The sequence below is a fragment of the Protopterus annectens genome, chromosome 3.part0 (assembly GCF_019279795.1).
Source record: "Protopterus annectens isolate FY-2018-M chromosome 3.part0, PAN1.0, whole genome shotgun sequence".
NCBI classification, from domain to species: Eukaryota; Metazoa; Chordata; order Ceratodontiformes; family Protopteridae; genus Protopterus; species Protopterus annectens.
Window position 1 is genome coordinate 245,664,716 of NC_056731.1, and position 21,320 is coordinate 245,686,035.

A 21,320-nucleotide genomic window follows, 5' to 3' on the forward strand; every position below is an offset into this window, starting at 1 on the left:
AACGTATCGTTGATATTGCTTCTGATATTCTGTTATTTTTTCTGATATTCTGTTAATGTGATCATTAGAATCTGTTCACTTCTCTGATTATACAGAACGTAATAGGAGTTTAGGTCAGTGTTTGCCCAGGTTTCCAGGCTCTATTACATCTCGCTAGTCCCTCTGACTTAGCCCTGTTAATATTCTACAACAAAGTGATTTTCAGAAATCTTGTGCAGTTAGTAAATTAGCCCAGAGGTACTTAATAGCCAAATAGAGGCGAATCACTCAATTTGGTGCGCCGAGTCTTTCGCAGACTTGGTATTACACCCCTTTTTCTAAAGTCACATTGCCTCCTAGCTTTCGCAGGCTTAGTTCTCCCACACTGGCATTGTTATATTTAGGAATGGGACGTCTCCACCGAGCTCCGCACCAGGCATGAAGGTTTGCCCCCCTTTTTTCCCCTAGGTCAGGACGGGAGCCGGGTGACCAGTTAACACTTTTAATACACCACTAGATTAAGTGGTTGCTCCTGGAACCCCGAGTCACCCCTGAGACAGTCTAACTCAGGATCGTACTCGGGGACCACTCGTGGCTTCTCCATTTGAACGGTAGTGATTATACTACCACCGGGCTAACATCAATTCTAGCCGTATATAAACCAGTTCACTTCAAGGAATAAAGGGGCTCCCAATAAGGTAGGATCTATGAGTGAACCCTCCAGCAAAAAGCGACCCACTAGGATGGCACACCATAGTTAGCTAAACTGAATTGTCGAAGTATTCACTCACAAACTAATCTTCATAGCATCAGGAGTAAGAGGAGAAGCATAATGATTACTTTATTAAAGTGGAATGGTTACTGTATGTAGACTCTTAGGAATCATGCAGTAACACTAATGCAAATAAACAAGCTGCTGTGTTTCCCATAGTTAATCTCCTCGGTGACTCGCAGTAAGCCAATAGAGTACTTAAACTCTCGCCCACAAGGTGGCTCGACTGAGCTAACAACTATTACTTCTACAGAATAGCAAGCTTCCAAATAAAACAAGTCTTATTAATAAAAAAACAGTGTTTTCCATAAATGTACTCTTTGGTGACACGCAGTAAGCTAATAGAGTACATATCCGCACGCCCACATAGTGGCGCTTCTGAGCTAACAACATTTACTTTTATCAAATAGCATGCCTCCAAATATACCATTTGTACTAATGCTTTAACCATTGTCTAGCATGCCACAAAGTTGATTGGTTCTCAAGAATAAAGTTGATTGGTCCACTAGTACACCTTTTTTACATAAAGAACAATTTGTTGATTGATATATATATATATATATATATATATATATATATATTATATATTATATATATATATATATATATATATACACATATATATATATATATATATATATACATATATATATATATATATACACACATATATATATATATATATATATACACACATATATATATATATATATATATATATATATATATATATATATATATATATGTGTATATATATACAAGGTGGCCAATCCACTGACTTTTCCAACTATTATCCCACTGATAGCAACATGCTAACATGCAGCATGGATTCAGACCCAAACAAGAACCTCCTTAAAAACAAAGGCCTTGTTGCCTCTTCAGTCTTTCTTGACATGTTAAAAGCCTTTGACACAGTCTCCCACCAAAAACTTCTCAACGAACTTACTACTGCATACAACCTGCGCACCTCATCGCTTCACTGGTTTCATATCTGCCTCTCCAATAGACAAGAGTCAACCAAATGGGCTAATAACCTCTCCCCCCTCCTCCCTATCCTAGTAGGTGTTCCGCAAGTTTCTATTTTAGGCCACCTTCTTTTCACCATATTCACTAATAACCTTAACAGTCACTAAGTCTGCTACCATAATCCAATATGCAGATGATACCACCTTCATCTGCTCTGTACCCACCACCCTCAAACTTCAGGAAAAAACTAAAAAAATCACAGTCACTCATACAAACCTACCTAGCAGAAAATGAACTCATTCTCAATCTAAAGAAAAAAAAATATAAAGCTCATGGTATTCATCAAAACAGGTCAACCTCTAAACATCCATCATTTACCATCTATTCCTCCAACCAAACTGCTATCGAACCAGCAGATCACACCAAACTCCTTGGTGTCACACTAGACAGTTAACTAAAACTTGACAAACACATAGCAATAACTATAAAGAAAGTTCACATAAAATTAGGTCAACTCTGTAAAACCAAATCCTATGTCAAGTGCCTCCAGAGCAGCCTCAACCAGGTCATTTATTTTCTCCACTCTCCTGTACTCATCACAAATCTTTACTCATTTACTAAAGACCAACCTAAACAAACTAGGGACATTCTACAACAAAATAGCTAAATTTGTTGCCAACATACCCTACAGGGAGCACCACTGCACAGCCCTAAAAAAAGCTTAACAGAATTGAGCTACTCAACTTACATTGTGCTGTTCCTGATGTAGTCTCTAAGTACCTACCTATCTGGTGACAAAGGACCCAATCCAATTATCTGCGGTCTCATCAAACAGCCTTATTTTGCCCTGCATCCCCCTCTCAAGGAAGCAAGAAATACCTGGCTTTCCACTGTGCTGTTCCTGATATAGTCTCTAAGAACCTACCTACCTGGTGACAAAGGACCGAATCCAATTATCACGGCCGGCCTTAGGCATAGGCGAACTAGGCGACCGCCTAGGGTGCCGTGCAGGTCGGCCTCGTAAAGGGCACAATTTGTGTTTATTTATTTATTTTAATTAATTTACTTTTTTTAATAAGAAAAGTAAATTAATTAAAATAAATAAACAATATGTAGAGACCGGGATATAAATAACATTGCTACGTCTGCACAGGCATCACTGTGAACATGGAAAAGGAGTTTAAGATTGATTCTGAGGGAGACTTAGTTGTCTCAGTACTTTTCTTTTTCTATACAGAAGTTCTGTCTTCTGAGGCCGTTTTCCTCTCCAGGTGCGTGTACATTGGGCGTTCGTACGAAGGGATTGTTTTTTTTAATATATATTGTTTGGAGTACTGGTAGTGAAATGCACTTGCATAGTGAAACTACCTGGAGCTCAGTGGCAGTACAGCTGTAACACCTGTTTTGACGACGTACGTTTTCATATGAGAATGTGCTGCAGTCAAGAAGGAAAACCATGCAGATTGTTTGCTTCGATTTGAAGTTTCAAGTTTACATGTATTGTGCTGTTTTTGGGAAGGGGCTAACATATCAGGCATATCAAATTGGTGTGCAAGTGTTCTATAATGTCACTGTATTGTCTTTAGCTATTTTAACTATCACATTGCGTGTCATAATGCCAATCTGCACATTGTCTGTTGGTACACTCGGAAGTGATACGAACGTAATGATTGTTCTTGGTAAAAGTAATTATTTATGACCATAATGTAAAAGTTGTTCCGGCTTATAAACCCTATGGTATGTACTGCAGATGTTGAATTTAAGTTTCACATGGGTAACTATAGGGCACTGCAAGTGTTACTCAACTGCTTAATGAAAAGGGGGCTAAGAAAATGAGACAAAATTATCAGTATTTAACCTCAGAACTGATGTCATAAGATCTGCAATAATTGCTTCCTCTGACCCTGAAACAGTTGAGCAAACATCTGCCTTATCCTTCCTCTTTGTGCTATGCCAGCTCCAGCAGGTGCCTAAGTTACTGACTGAATTCTGGTCACCTGGGTCATAGTCAGGATTTTATCACTTTATGCCAGTAGAGATAGCTAACATTTCTTTTCTTTGTTTTTAGTCTACAGGAATTGCCCAGCACTGGCTCCTCTTGTTCCTGTTGGCTCTTTTGAAGGTGAGAGTGAGGTGTCCCCTATACTGGATAAGTTCCCTGCAGTCTGGGTGAGAATGAAGTGTCCAGTATACTGGATAAGTTCCCTGCAGCCTGTTTCCTCCTATCTGGAGAACTTTACCAGCCATTTTTTCCTGGAAGCTGAGAGTCAGGAATTTTGGAAAGGGTTAAATGCCAGTCCTGTAGCAGTGCCCTTCCTGCCTTAACCTCTCCCTGGTAGATGTTTGTTTTGGATTCTGCAATAGCTGCCTGGTTGGGAAGAGATGTGAGTGCTTCAATACATGCCTTCCCCCTTTACTCAGTGGTGCTCTTACCACTGCAATGGCTCAAGCTTTCCAGACCATTTCCACAAGTAATCACCCACCTACCATTAGGTGTCACTAAAATGTGGGGCCTACACAACACCCCCCAGTGCATGAGCTGATGTTTGCTGCTCATATCCATCCCCCCCACCCAGTTCCTGTAGTTGCCATGCTAGTAGTCAGATGTGGGTCACCTTGTCATAGTCATGACTTCATCCTTCTGCTCAGTGGTGCCAGAGCCAATGTTATTCGATTTGGAGTAACTCACTTCTTGTTCAGTCTTATAATTGCAGTCTGTAGCTCAAATTGACCTTCTTGGATCGGCCCATAACCACATTTAAAAAGCTGAATAAAATAAATTTACACATTACTTTGAGGCAGCCCCCAAGGAAATGTTTGCAGCATACATTGTGTACAAAATGGGGAAAGTTGTGGTCTTGCCAGGGGTATCAAGAACTTAGGACTGCAGCTGACCTTTACAACTAGAGAACAAGTGCTAGTAAGTGAGCCAAATTTGGTACCAAAAAGAAAGCAAACTAAGTATGTACATTATATCTCAAACTGTCGAGACTTGGAAGGCACCAGATGGAGAAACGCAGTTGAGGGCAAGAGTATGAAACCTAGCTTTTAACTTAATGTGGACTTGTGTATCATCTAGATAGCCTCCTGCTGTTTTGCTGAATGTCAATATTTTAGGTTCATAGGCTAACTACCCTTATAAGCTATTTTAAGCCTAGCCAATTATTCTTGTGAGACTCAAACCCTGCACTTTGTGTTTGTAAGGCAAACACCTTAACCGTTAGGCCAACCTCCCAACCCCTAATTTATCATGTTTAAATGACTTGGTCGATAACATCCCTTTACAGGAAGAATCCTTCCATTGTGTTGTTTGCACTAACATTAGGAATTATCAATATGTTTTTTGAGTTTACTGTCAAAGGCAGTAGAAAAAACACCAAAGATGCAAATGCCAAAACTCCATGAAGCCTCACAGTTAAGTAAGGATTTCATTTCTGTTCAAATTGGTTACCTTATGCCATCCATTCACTGATGGAAGGCATTTGCTACTTCATTAACCTTGAATGGTGGATTTGTATGCCTGATACAATCTTTATACTGTGTCCATGTTGTCTCTTTTCAGGGACATACAGAAAGTACAATACATGAAACACAACACTGAAAACTTCAGTGTGCACAGCGGAATGCTGAAGAAAGTAACTACAAGTCAATCACATTAAAAAGTGAAGAACAGTTTAGATAGTAGGGGAAAAATGAAAATTCTGGCCACCTATGAGAAACAGTCAACAACAAAAAAAAATCATAGCAGCTTAGGTAATGTATTAAATAAAGTAATACAATGTGTCAAATGTTAACAGCCAACATTTGCAGTAGAGCTCAAAGATTAGGTCCCCTCTATTAAATCATATGATGCAAAATGACCTGCATTGTTGAGAACAAAACATTCCATGTAGCAGTGATGGAAGCCAGTATCATTTTGCAGTAGTAGCTGTCTTCTGGTTTATGGATGGCTTTGCAAATCAGAATGCCTAAAGATCCTAGCTAAGTCAGGCATTTCCCATAAAATTGTCCATTTCCCTTGTAAAATAAAATAAGTCCAAAACGTATAACATTCTCAACGTGTCTTTGTAAATTATTCCATTGGAAAGCAGATATGATGATATCTAATTAGCCAGAAATACCATTGATAAATCATTGCTAGATCAGACTAAGTTGAAAAGACAGTGTTACAGATGATGTTCTTTCATGTTGTTAAAAGTTATTTCATTTCTTTCAGTTAACAAGGAGCCAAATGGAACTTGTATTACTCTAAGTTTAATTATTTGAGTAATAATTTAAGGTTAGGCCAGGATCTTAGTGTTCTTTGTGTATTCAGTGATTGGTTGAACGACAAAAGATGTGCGTGTGCGTGATGTATATCATGCACTAAAGATATGCATGCATGCACAGTTGTAAGTTAACAGAGATATCTCTTCCAGTTGTTTTTACAGACTTGCTGTAGTATTTCTTAAGTGTATGCTTCTGTTGTCAGTAAAGATGGGGACATTTTGCATAGATTTCTTTGATTGGAAGGAAGTTTAGGAAATGGGTAGTTTTGGCATTATTGGTTCATACATTTTGTTTCATTGTTTACTGGAAAAATGTTTAAAACTACAAATTTAAAACATACTCTAACAAGTGTAAATGTTTCTATGTGCAACTAGCTGTTTTTGTTTATGAAATGGCACACTGTGTTGTAAAATCTGAAAGCAGTGTTAGAATCATAATTGCCTTTGCTGCAGAAGGCTGTATATTCTACTCCCACACCATGTAGATGGCGTGCTGATATTGCATTGCCTATATGATTGTTGATTATTTGGTGCATTTTAAGGCGATAGGGGTTCTACACTCCTGACTATGTTCTTTATATGAGATGCCTAGTGACTATGAACTTGTTGGTCATTTCCTATTGCAATATTACCAACTTACCAATTTTTTAATGCAATATAGGCAATTAATTCTTCAAGGAAAGCATGCACTGAATTTGTAGATAAAACATTGATATGTGAAGTTGTTTTGCTGGTAGCAACCTCTTCATTAGGTATGAATTTCTTTAATGTGGAATTCACATGATTTTACATCTGCAGAGATTGTGAGTATGGAGTAATATTGGTGGATTATAATGACTGAAGTCTTGAGTGGCCTTTTATGTTTGAACATTTCTGAAATGGGTAGTTATTGTTTCATACATTTTGTTTCATTGCTTATTAAAAGAATGTTTAAAACTACAAATTTAAAACACTTTCTAACAAGTGGTGCTGTATTATACAAGGAATATAATTCAATGCAATCAGGAAGGTGAATCAAAGAACAAATACAAGTATGCATGGCCCAAAAAATGTGTTTTGAAAACAGCCCAAAGGTAAACTTAATTCTTCACTAGCCAGATACATTTTCTGTGAATGTGGGTTTTCATGCCGTTTCAATGAACGTGAATTTTCCCATTTCAATGAATGTGAGTTTCAAGGGCAGAGAGGTTTTCTGCTTATGCTAAGTCTGTTTTCATTGCAAGACTGTATTGTTTAGCAAATGGCTACCTGTGTTTGTGCTATTTTATTTCAATATCTGCAATGACTGTAGAAGCAAATAAGAGAACATTATGCATAGTAACTGGTGAGAAATAACCAAATAATGGAACACTGGAATGGCTGAAGAGGGGGCTGCTGCTGGGGGGAGGGGGTTGCTGCAGGAGCGGCTGCTCTGGGGGGAGGCAGTCTATTACCCTGCCTAGGGCCCTATTCAACCATGATCTGGTCTCATATTTAAAGTAGAAAATACTATGCAGAAGTAGTTGTAGTTAAAGATACCTTGTAATGTAGTTATTCTTCCTATGCATTTAAATACTTTAAGGAAATGACTGGAGTGGCTTTCTTGGGAGTGACCCTGTGGGTGTGACTCAAATAGGGATGTTTCATGACTGTAGTGTGGGTCAGGCTTAAGGGGCGCCGGAGCACTACTTTGCCTAGGGTGCCATTTCGGCTAAGGCCGGCCCTGCCAATTATCTGCGGTCTCATCAAACAGCCTTATTTTGCCCTGCACCCTCTCTCAAGGAAGCAAGAAAGTATGTGGTTGACTAAGTCCTGTTTGTAAAACTGACTACCGTCTACTACTTGCTTCAGGGGTTATAAAGTAAACTACAAGCCTGAACAACCAGCAGCCTTTACCACCCCCCCCCTCCTATCTACCCTGTATCTAACTAACCTACTCTACTTCATAATAACCCCCCCTTTAATAGCTATCACTCCTTCCCAGGTTCTAAACCAGCCAGCTCCCTACATACTTATCTGCAATACTAGATCTGGCCAATAGGTGGCACCCTCATCCCAACCCTTATCTCCTGCTTACCCCCCGTATTTTCCTCTGTAATTACACTAAACCCCTTAGGTCCTAGACCTGCTCTTATTTTCTCACTTACCCTTTACTTCAACTGCATACTCTCACCTGTTTTTTTTTTTTTTTTTTTTTTTTTATCTCATAGACTCCTGATGTATCTCTGATCTTTCCCGCTCCTGACTTCAGCTACCAACATTGCTGATGGTTTCTTCTCTAGATTCTCCTTCACTTATCTCTCTTTCCCTTAAGGCCCATAACCTCCCCTCTACCTGTCATCTCCTATCTCTAGGTTCTTATCGGCTTCATTTTCTCTGCCATTCCTACTTCACTTACCTTCAGTACCTTCTACACCTCCTGTCTGAACGACCAAGGCGTGGCTGGTCTCTTGCCCCTACTGACTCTACCTGCTGCATACCTCTTCCCCTCCCCTCTCAGCCTCTTATCCACTGGGATACTATTTATACCCATAGTCCTGTGAGGCGCCATCTTTAATTCTTTTAGAAATCCCTGGCTGCTGTCTGCTCCTGCCCAAGCGCCTTTTTGCCTCTGCTAAGTGTTTTTTTTGGTTCTTTATTAGCCTTGTCTAATGCTGAGGTGCATCTGTGAATTGAATGCTTTAATACATCTAACATCTTGCTGCTGTATTTGTGACTGTGTACCTAAATGATTTTTCTTTCTTGTGCTCTGCTGCTGTCTGCGATACTGTCTTCCTTAAATTGAGCAACTGTGAATTGAATGCTTTAATTCCTATAGCATCCTGCTGCTGTTTATGTGACTGTGTTCCTGAATGATTTACATTTGTTCTGCTGCTGTCTACATTGTTTTTTTTCTTAATTTGTTTATAAGCCTGCAACGGCAATTGCAAATACGCCACCCACGTGGACCCTGTATGTTTGCCATTGCTCAGCCACATGCCTACAAGCCTGAATCGGCTGCCTTAGACTGCTGTTGCATGTATTATCCTTGACAGGACTGAAACGGTTGGTGTTAGTGCTATATTTTTACTGGTATTGCTTGCATCTGCTAAGTAGCATTATTCCACCCACATGGAGCTACTTTCGTGTATTACATACCCTTTTAGTCCATTCTAGCCTAGAACGGCTATTTGAAATTGCACCACCCACATGGAGCTGATCCGAGTGCACTGAAGATTGTTACAGTCCGTTCTCTGCCTGGAACGGCTATATGCAACTGCGCCACCCATGTGGAGCTAGTCTCAGCATGCTTAGGTTAGTTTTTGTCCGTATTCAGCCGGGAACGGCTATTTGTGAGTGCACCACCCACGTGGAGCCAGTCTGAACTTGCTAAAGGTATTTTCCCTCCAGCCGTCCACTATATGTGAATTAGAGAACCAAGTCTATTTTAGCTTCTCGGCTTTCAAACTGTGCTATTTACTTGGCTCTTTATGCTGTAATGATACTAGATAAAAGCAATTAAAGGCTGGCCTTAGTCTGCCTTAGTGTACAGAAGTAAAAATCTGCGTTTAGGTTTTAATTAGTAAATTAGCAATTTAAAGAGTTAAGTAATCATTGTTAAGCCTTCCAGAGCAGCTCTCGACAATAATTACATAGGTAATATACTCTGCTTCCTACTTTAACTGATAGGTCTTACTGACCAGAAATATTACAATGCTGTGGAAAACAGTAGTATCTAAAGGGTGCTTATCCTGAATAACATTAAGATATCACTTTGCCCATATGTACAACATACATACCTAGTGAGTGCATAATTTTTTGATTAAATGCAAATCCTTAATTACTGTGGTATTAGTGGGAATGGTGTACTCTATGTGAGAAGATGCATGTATTGTTTCCCTTCTGGTCCATTGTTTAAGGTGTACTTTATGTTGGAATAAGAATGCGATGTTCACCTTCTGGTCCATTGTTTAATGGTGGGTTCTGAGCCTGCCTTCTAATTTGCCCCAGCCCAAACCTGGGATTACAGTCTAGACTCCTGTTTTAAACTATGTATTGTTTTGCTACATGACACTATCTATTATACTGCATTATATGTATGTATTAGAACTTAGAGTCATCATATGGTCTGCTGTCCTACTGAGCCTATTAACAATGCCTTTGCTACTTTACTAGCTTACAATTGATTCCAATAGCATCTCTCAGAAATAAGGGCATGTATATAAGCTATTTTAATAATTGTGTCTTCATGTAAGCTATTTGTTTGTTAATTGCCATGACTGCGTGATATGTTCTAACTCTTTCTCTCCTCTATGTTTATCTTCTCTTTCTCCCCAAAGTACCCGGCTTTCCATTGTGCTGTTCCTGATATAGTCTCTAAGAACTTACCTACCTGGTGACAAAGGACCCTATCCAATTATCTGGGGTCTCATCAAACAGCCTTATTTTGCCCTGCACCCTCTCTCAAGGAAGCAAGAAAGTATGTGATTGACTAAGTCCTGTTTTTAAAACTGACTACGGTCTACTACTTGCTTCAGGGCTTATAAAGTAAGCTACGAGCCTGAACAGCCAGCAGCCTTTACTCCCCCCTCCTATCTACCCTGTATCCAACTAACCTAACTTCATAATGACCCCCCTTTAATAGCTATCACTCCTTCCCTGGTTCTAAACCAGCTAGCTCCCTACATTCTTATCTGCAATACTAGATCTGCCCACTAGGTGGCACCCTCATTCCAACCCTTCTCTCCTGCTTATCCCCCTGTATTTTCCTCTGTAATTACACTAAACCCCTTAGGTCCTAGACCTGCTCTTATTTTCTCACTTACCCTTTACTTCAACTGTATACTCTCACCTGTTTTTTTTTTATCTCATAGACTCCTGATATATCGCTGATTTTTCCCACTCCTGACTCGCCTACTGACCTTCAGCTACCAGCATTGCTGATAGTTTCTTTTCTAGATTCTCCTTCACTTGTCTCTACCCACTCCGTTCACCCTGCAGGCTCACTCTGCTCCCCTACCCTACCCCAAATCCCACCCAACCCCAGGGGTCCTACTCTTATACCATCTAACCACACCCCTTCCCCATTATTAATCAACTCCAATTCCCTCATTTCACTTACCTCTCCCAATTTCTCCCACCACAACCTACACCTATTTCCTTCCACACTTAGCATACCTCCAAGCCTATAACAAGAACCTAACAACTTACTCTTCCAGATGTATAAGCTACCCTCCCCAGCCCTCTTATAGAGGTTATTCATAATTACACTTGCACCACCCCTAACTTTAGCTTACCTGCTAATATCCTATGAACACCCAATGTATCTACAATTTCTCCACCCCAATACACTATCTACACCTCTCCTTCTCTACCTATTCTCACTAACCATGTTAACATAACATCTATACCCAGCTAGCTACTGGCAAAATTCCATACGATAACCCACATTAGATATGACTCTCCCAATCCCAGAAAATCTCTAACTTTATGTAGTAAGTTCCCAAATCTTAGATTTCAAACACAATACACCTCTCTTTAAAAGATGGTGACAGTCACCCAAACCCAGGCCCAATAACTGCTACTACCACTCAACTCCACAACCCCAACCCCCATCCTATCCATTCCTTTACTAAACCACCTAACTCACTGTTATTAGCTCACCTCAGCATACGTAGCCTTAATAACAAAGTTGCACAACTCCATGCTCTCCTGGAAGTCTACTCCTTTGACATTCTTTGTTTAACAGAAACTTGGTTAAAACCTGCAACTAAAGACAATGAAGCCATGCCACCTGGTTATAATATTTTGCGACTTGACCGTACAACAAAAAAGGGTGGTGGTGTAGCTATCCTTTTTAAATCTGGGCTACAGATTACTACCTTCGACTATAAACCACCTCAAGACTCCAATGCTGAAATTCTTATTACCAAGCTTCAACTTAACAAATTCAAATCCATTTATATTATCCGTACCCATCTTCCTCCTGGTAATAATATTGCCACAATAGAGAATATCCTCTGTTGGCTATCCCAAAATTTTCCTCAAAAACCATAATCTTAAGTGATTTTAACAGTGATTGGAAGTGTTGTAGCAGTACTCACCCTACAAGCCATATTTACCTTTTTGGTTTTTCATAAACCATTACTGTCCCTACCAAAATAATGAAGACTAATAAAACAGAAAGTACCTTAGATTGGATTCTCATAAATAATTATCTCCAGACATATAAATTTGGAACCCTCCCCGATGATGTAAGTGACCACTCACTAACCTACATCATCAGGCTTAAAACCAATCTACCTAACCTAACCATATCTAGGACAATTAGAACCAAGAAAAACTTCAACCCCAATCTCATCCAAAGGGAACTAAGAGCATGTAACTGGTCTCCCTTAAAATACCTCCCACTGGAGGAAGCTGTTAATTACTTTAATTCTAACTTCCTAGCCATACTAGACACCATGCACCAACACGCTCAATAAGAATGAGAACTAAATCTGCCCCACGGCTTTCAAAAGAAACCAGGCAAAAAATCAAAATCAGAAATAAATACAGGAATAAATCTCGCTCAACTAAAAACCCAGTAGATCAACGAAACTTCAGGCAACTAAAAACGAAACTAAAAAAGCTGTGCTATCTGACAAAAGAAACTACTACCTACAATTCCAGCAGACTCACCATAATCAACCACAAAAGTTCTGGGCAAGTATTAATCAATTATTACACCCACGTCAATCCATCACACCAAACCCACAAGGCACAGACCAAGAGAATCCCAAGCAGACTGCTAATGCCATTAATACCTTTTCCACTGAAGCCATTCAAACCCTTGCCAGTCAGTTATCCACTCAGGACTTACCTATATCCGACTCTATCACTAACTCACCCCCTCCATTTATCTTCCAACCAGTCCCAACTACATATATTCTTGCCCTTATCCAAAAACTGAAACCATGCACTCCCTTCAGCAAACCAACTACCCTCTGAATACCTACAAAAGGCAGCCAAATATATTGCCTACCCCATTTCCATTCTTATCAATAGAACCATCAGTGTAGGACACATCCCTAGAATATGGAAGGTCTCCCATATTACCCCCTTCATAAGGGAGGAAACTCCACTGAACTCTCAAATTATCGTCCCATTGCCCTGTCTCCCCTAGCAAAGATCATGGAAAAATGCATCCATAAACAATTGCTATACCACCTAATCCAAAATAACTTACTTTCCAACTCTCAACATGGTTTCAGACATTCCCACAGCACTACTACTGCCCTCCTTTCCTTCAATGACTGTAGCAACAAAAACCGCAACCTCAACATGCTTTCCTCTGCACTGTTTATAGATCTGTCTAAGGCGTTTGATATGGTAAATCACCAGATACTTATAAATATCCTCAAATCTCTGTCACTAGATGCATTAGCTATAAAATGGTTCAAATCCTATCTGGACAACAGACAACAGGCCATGCTTTGGCAAAACATTCTATCTACCCCATCTGCCCGTCAACATAGGGGTCCCCCTTCAAGGGTCCATATTAGGACCTCTCCTATTTTCTATATTTATCAATGACCTTCACCTAGCAATCCCCCAAGCTACATGCATACAATAAGCTGATGATTCGACACTCATATGCTCAGCCACATCAATATCTGAACTTCACTCCCTTACCCAAAAGGTCTTTAACACAGTTGAACAATGGTTTACTCAACGCCGTCTCCTTCTAAACCCCCAAAAAACTAAACTCCTCCTTTTCACTCCTACTTGTAAGTCCCCCCAACAGACTTCACAGTAACATCCAATAACAGTACTCCCATACCCCAGACCCAACTACCAAGCTACTAAGTATCACCATAGATAAAAACCTTAACTTTGACATCCATATTAACAATACCTTAAAATCTGTTAATAGAAAACTGGGCTCTCTCTACAGGATCAAACCCTTTTTCTCTCTCCTGCAGTAAGAATATTGTTCACACTCATCTCATTGCTATTCTCCTCTATGCCTCATCCATATACACTAATCCCTCTAAAAACAATCTAATAAAATGGAAAACACCTACAATAGCATAGCCAGATTTGCTACAGGTAACCCTTTCAGAACCCACCGCTATATTAACCTAAAGCAACTAGGATGGCTTGAATTACAAAATCAGCTTAAATTTCACCAGCTTACCATTGCCCACAAAACCCTTTACCATCCTACCAATACCCCTATACTATCTACCCTCATTATCCCCTACAACAATCTAAAGATCTTATGTTCATCACATAGACTTCTTGTAAATATCTGTAAATCAAACAACAGGGCTGGAGACACTCTTTTCTGTAATACTGTTGGAAAATGCTGGAACCTTCTTCCTAGCTAACTTTCATCTGTTCCCTCTATATCACTCTTTAAAAACAAACTGAAACTTTTAGGTTCATAGGTTCATACATAGGTACTAGGGCTATCGGCCCAAGGGCCTATGTAAGCCTAGCCAGCAAGGTTCCATAGCTTACACCACCCAAGAAAGTTATTTTCCTGTGCCACTGTCCAGCAGACACACAGAAGTGATCCCTGGGGTGTATTTCCTATTTCCCATCCACTCATCAAGATTTTTCTTGAAGAATGCTAATGAAGAGCTTTGCTTGACATGGATGGGTAGCTTGTTCCAGAGTATAGGAAGTCTCTGAGACAAGAATCTATCCCTCCAGCATGTCTTGTTTGTTGTGGTGACAAGGTTTAGGTCCCTAGAGCGTGTAGCTCGGAGGGATTGGGATTTCTTTAGGTGTAGCATGTCCAACATCTCTGGGTGTGACATAGCTTTATATGTTAGGCAGAGATCACCTCAAAGTAGGCGATATGCTATGGAGTAAAGCTTGAGTTTTTTTGAGGCGGTCAGTGTAGGGCATTTTTTTGAGACCAGTAATCCTCTTTGTAAGGTACTTCTATGGCCTTTTCAGCTGCTGCAGATGTCTTGTGAGGTACATTCCGAAAGGGGCGTTGTACTCTATAATGGGTCTAAAGAGTGACAAGTAGAGGGGAACAATGACCTCTTTTTTCCTGGATGAAAACCCTTTTATGATGAGGTGTGCCATGTAGAAGGACTTCCTGACTACTGTGGCGATATGACTATCAAAGGAGAGACTACTGTCCACCTGGGTCCCAAGGTCTCTTATCACGCATTCAGTGTTAAGTAGATTGCTGCCTATGTGGTAGTTCATGGGTACAGAGTTTTTACCAAAGGGGATGACACTGCACTTTTTGGCATTGAGCTTGAGGCCATGGCTCTGACACCAGGCATCTGTCTCAGTGAGGCCCTTCTGTAGGATGTCCACATCATTTGGGGACTTCACTATGGCTCCTAGTTTGCAGTCATCTGCGAACTTCATTAACCAGAGGCCTTCTGTGTTAGCCTGTACTTCAGAGAGGTAGATACCAAACAGGAGAGGTCCCAGGACGGAACCCTGTAGTACTCCACTTGTCACTGCTTTGAGGTCAGATTTGGAGTCTGCAACTTTTACAGTGTGGGTTCTGTCAGTGAGCCAGTTGGCAACCCATCTTGTGATGCAAGGATTTATACCTAGTTTAGTGAGTTTAGCTATAATTCCAGAATGGGGGATGGTGTCGAAAACCTTGGCGAGGTCAAGATAGGCTGTGTGAACCACCTTACCCTCATCCACAGCTTTGGTGACTGCATCAAATAAGTCGATCAGGTTCAGGAGGCATGATCTGCCTTTCACAAACCCGAACTGAGTGGGATCCAGAGTTTGGAGGTTACCAATGTCTTTGTTTATGAGTTTCACTATGATACGTTCCATGGCCTTGCAGACCAGGCTCGTCAGGCTAATAGGTCGATAGTTGCGGGATCAGTGTTGGCTCCCCCTTTGTGGAGTGGGATAACTGTTGCTGTGCGCCACTCAGTGGGCACAAAGCCTGATGAGAGGCTATTTTTGAACAAGGTGCTTAAGTGGGGAGCCAGTTCATTCTGAAGTTCGTGTGAAACACAGCCTGGGATGTTGTCCAGTCCCATGGATGCTGTGTTTTTGGCTTTAGAGAATGCAGCTTTTACCTGCGTAGTTGTGATTATAGGGACTCTGCATTCTTCCTGTATAGATATGGGCACTTTAGGGGGTGAGAGGGGGGTAAAGTTAGCACTGAACCTATCTGCCAGGATGTTGGCAATATCAGTTGGTTCTGTAATTTTCGTGCCTTTGTGCTGTAACTCAGAGCAGATCTGGATGTTGCCATCTAGATTCTTGACAAAGCTATAGAACGCTTTCCTCAGAACACACTAGTTGTGCCCCTTTACTAAACCTGACTGATCTACTACCTCTCTTACTTGGATCTACCTACTCTCCTCTTCTCAGTATTCTTGTTCCTTTTCTTAGAAACTGACCTAGACCTTTCTAGATATTTTTACTCACATCCTCATAATTTAATTAAGGAGACTAGTTTTACTCTTATACTGAATATTACAGCTCCTACTTTTTTTTTTCTTTATGTCAACTTGTTTACTAATATATCGTCTAACTCAGCTGCTATCTTTTTACATGTTGTATTGCAACTACATTTGTACTGTACCAATTGTATCTGTATATTTAGCACTATGCTACGAACAAACAACCTCTGTGATTATTCCCTGTTCTATACCTGCAATGTTCAACATACAAATTAATCTTCTGTATAAGTGATTGTATTTTGCTTCCTCGGAACTTATCTCCCCGGGCCTCTACTGAAAATGGACATATATCCAGTTAGACTAGCCCAGTCAACAAATGTAAAATAAAATAAATAAACTTACTACAATTAAGCCAACTCACTCTTGCCCACAACATTTTAAACAAAACAAATTACTGCCCAGCTCTAAAAGACTTAGTTCAAACTAATACTAACCTCAGAGACTTTCGATCCTCTGATAAACTCTTGCTAAAAGTAACCAAATCTGCAAACAGTTTTGACAATTCTCTCTACTCTAACAAAGTTTCCAGAACTTGGAACCAATTACCCCAGCATATCCTTAAACTTAACACCACCACCAAATTCAAGCTAAGCCTACAAGAATACCTCACTAACTACTGGCTCTGTCCCTGCTCCAACCGTGACTAGGGATCCAACTTTGCCACAACTTCTGACATCTCAAAACTATATTATATGCTTCCAACTTTTTCTGCCTAATGATCTTTCAACACACACCAGGTACAGTGTTTCATATCCCAGTACTGCTCCTAGCCATTTGTAGTGATTATACATCCACTGTTATATGGATGTATTTCGCTGTATGGTTATGACCTGCCAGTTGGATTTCTCAGTCTTATTTATTGTACCTTGTATATTTTTCTGGATCTTGAATTATGGTGTAGAATTACTTGTGACTTTTATTTACTTTGTTAAACTTTTATTTGCCTCTCTTTTATAAACTGTATAACACATTATCACTTTGTAAACCTTTTAGTATTGCATATGTTCGGAGCTCTTCGCCCCCGGTGTCCGCTGAAAATGGGCTTTCAGCCCAGTTGGACACTTACCCGGTAACAAATGTAAATAAATAATAAAATATATAAATAAATATATATATATATATATATATATATATATATATATATATATACATAAATTTTTTTTTTTTTTTTTTAATTTACATTTACCAGGAAAGTCCGACTGGACACAGGTATACATGTATGTATCTACACAAACATTCTGTGAGCCAACCAATGGACTGAGGAAAAACCACTCCAGTAGATAAATCCGTAAAATAAACATTTTAATAAAATGTTAGCACTTTCGTAGTGATAAAAACCCCCCACTTTATCAGACATATAACCCTATGAAAACAGATGCATCTATATATAACTAGTCAATTACTATATAACCAGTCAAATTTAAGATCAAGAAGGTGTGTCCTGTCACACAAAGCATAAAGGCTCAGCCTAAAAAATATATATTAAAGGAAATGTATCATAAAAATACATAATACATGAAATAAAAATAATAAAAACAGAAATAAAATCCATTCAAACATATATTAAAAAAGAAAAATGGGATCTGGTGTACCGAATCTTATCCAGCTTCACTTGAAAACAGGCCCATTTTTTAACAAGGGCTTTAATGGAGCCCTGTCATTCAGCCCTTTCCCTACATCTGCTCTTAATAGAACTATCCATCTGGTCTCAGATGTCTTAGTATTGTTAATCACATCACCACCACGTTCATTTTCCATAATAATATCAATGACTAAACACTTAACCGATGAGAATGATCACAAAGACATGCTTAGCCAAAGCACTGGTCATAACACTACTCTTAATATTCTGTATATGCTCTCGGATCCTAAATTTAAGCTTCCTGTTGTCTTTGATAATATGCATGTGAAAAGAGTTGAAATTGTTTTTAGAAGTACAGAAAAGATAAAACCCACATATTGACTTTCAGTCATCTCTTGCAGTCTCCCTTAAGCAACTGGTTTTAGATTCAGTTAATAAAGGACACACTTACACAAGGGCATATGCACAATAAAAATCATAAATATATTTCAATTTTATGATACAAGAATCACAACTATTTACATATCCCTGAAATTTTTTTTCATCTCTGCTTCTTGCAGTTAATTAACTGAAGCTGTTAAAGTAGTCTTGTAATGTCATGCATCCTTAGGGCTCCATGACAAAAGCTAACAGTAACAATAATAAAAATGCAAGCACAAAACAGTGGCTACTTCCATTAAACATCAAAATCTGAAACTGGCAATAACACCTAAAATGTTGCTTCTGTACGAGGTCTTTGCTCCTCTGTAAGCCCCCAGCCCTATTACTTAGATATACTAACTGCAAGACTGCTTTGCACAATTATAAGGTGAAATAATATTTCACTTTGATCAATCTAAAATAAGATGCCTCTAATAAGACAGAAGCTGGAGATAACTGGCTGAACCATATTCTGAAATGCACTACTTTTATACTACAATTTTCTTCACGCATTACAGTATTTTGTCACCTTATAAGCTACTTGCAGCAATATAAGGTTAATTTGCAAAGTAATTGTATCCAAAAAAGTTTTATTCTCGTAATCTGAATAGTGGGCTTCACCACCTCTACACTTCTTCACCCAAAAATAGATGCTGACACTCAGTAGCGACACCTTCAAAATAAAACCACTGCAAGAAAACATTTCTGTCAGTTTCAACTATTTAGCTAGTAACATTAACAAACTAGAGATTTAATTAACTGCCAAGTATAAACATTTAAGTACATAAAGAAGGGTACCTTTGCATATTTGTAATGCATTTTATGAAACAAAGTTACACTGCCACAAGTTTGTAAACGTTTGCTCTCTCTGGCCATATATACTGTTTAGTGTATTTAATTCTCATTTAACTAAATGAATCTGCACTGACAAGTTTGACTTGAACATGCAGCTTCTGTTCATTTTTTCCTTAGTACAAGAACTCCCTCAAGTTTTATGCCATCATTATTTTAAGGCAAAACAAAAAGAGTTAAATGAGTGGTATTCTACTACAAAGATGTCACACACTTGGAAGAACACTAACTGAAGCAATTTACAATAAACATAGGAAAACCATTTAACTTAATTGCCGTCTACATATTTACCATTGGAAAGAGGCCAAGAGCGTGATAACGCCGTGATGTGGCATTAGGTAATGTCTTGTTACGAAGGTTCTTGAGTTCTTCTTGTGTCTCATGAAGCATCTCCAAACATTCTGCAAACTTGTCCTCCAACTCCCGCAACTGAAAAACAGCAATACAGCAAGGTGCTAGTGTCACTACAACCAGTAATTAAATTCCATTACAAGAATAAAAGGATTCAGTTTCAGAGTTTTTTCTGCAACACAAATGTTACTCAGTCAGATTTATGGGAAACGTATAGAGCATGAAAAGAAAACATTAGTGCTCATGGGTATAACAACATTTTGCAAAAATACAAAAATGAAGAAGGCTTTGCCTATGGAGTTCATGATATGCATGCAGACTTACAGAACTACATTATTTTACGGCAATGTGGTTATGTTTTTTTTCACATCAGAAACTTTAGAAACTTTAGAAGTAGACTAATGTTCAGAAAGCAGAGGGCAAACTGGGATTCCACACAATACACAGACTGCAGTCTGGCAGTTTATGTCTCTCTACAGCATAAAAAAACAGGCATACGTAAATACATTCTACATATTAAATATTGTGCTTGCTAATTAAACTGATGCAGCACTAGGGCAAATCTGAAGAAACCCTGTTAATAGTTAACACAGAAGGAGTTTGCTATTAACGTCTGTCATTAAATGCTCTACAAGTCACTGTAAAATGCAACCAGTTTTTAGATATATATTGCTGCATACTGCATATAGTACATCTGTACAAGTCCTAGTTATCTGTAACAATAGATTTTCATGGAGTTTTCTATAGAATTTGAAAATGGAGGCTTTGCAACCACATACTGTGCCAAATCAAAACACAAGCTCCAACACCAAATTTTACACATCTAAAAAAAGGGGGATGAGTGGGGAGTACTGACACTAAGGCAGGTCTTCTTCGAACATGTACTGTTACAGTTAAGTGGGATTTTGCAACTGTACGGAGTTCAGCAAACACACTGCCTTACTGACATATGGGTAGATTTCATAGGTTTACTCAACCTGAGAGGAAGGATAAGGGTCCAGAAGCCCCCTGGGTAACAGTCTTGTCAAATCTGCTCTGGACTTAGAAAATACATCCAGCTTGTAGTGCTTCAAAAAAGATATGGACAAAGGACTAAGTTGCTGCGTCTAAAATACTTCTAGAGTTTACTTCCTTCCAACATTTCTCAACCTCTTAGCCCAAGAAATCTGGACAAAGCCTGACAGATTGGGGGTACAAAGCCCCAAAAATAGGGGCTGAGTTTACATATTGCTCTTATAAACTTAGAAAGTTGCTAGAATAACAAGGTATGTATCAAAATACATTTTCTAAAGGATATGAAGTCTGAAACACATATGTTTGATACTACTAACTAAATTCATTCCTCAGATCATCCCAGTGATTTGCTAGAAAGCCATAATTTTTTATGAGGAACAGACCAAAATTGTGAGATAAAAATCTGGACATTCTGTGAATATCTGGACAATTGAGAGGTATGCTTTCCAATACTGCACTGAAGAAAAGGCCTTGGTGGACTGCACCTTACCTTTGCCTATATTTGCCTTAACTATGTGGGTGTAACAAAAGACAATACCAAAGGACAACCAACAAGTGATGGTTTGCTTGGAGACCTGTTGACTGTCTCTGTGTAAGAAATAAAAAGCCTTTCAGCCTTCCTCAAGGGTTTTGTTCCGTCAGGGCAGTACCTGAGCTCCTGATGCACATCCAAGGTACAAAGTATTCTCTCTCCTTTATTCTTAGGCTCT

The 21,320-nt window shown here is 39.2% G+C and overlaps 1 protein-coding gene across 8 annotated transcripts in view; it reads right to left on the bottom strand.

Moving 5' to 3' along the window:
* The window catches only part of TRAK1 (trafficking kinesin protein 1), a 969,724-nt gene that overhangs the window by 403,034 nt on the left and 545,370 nt on the right, over nucleotides 1-21,320 (bottom strand). For all 8 annotated transcript variants that reach the window (XM_044064726.1, XM_044064729.1, XM_044064725.1 and 5 more), the window contains exon 9: nucleotides 19,537-19,674. In XM_044064726.1, the coding sequence (XP_043920661.1) occupies nucleotides 19,537-19,674 (138 nt within the window). The remainder of the gene's footprint in view (nucleotides 1-19,536; nucleotides 19,675-21,320) is intronic.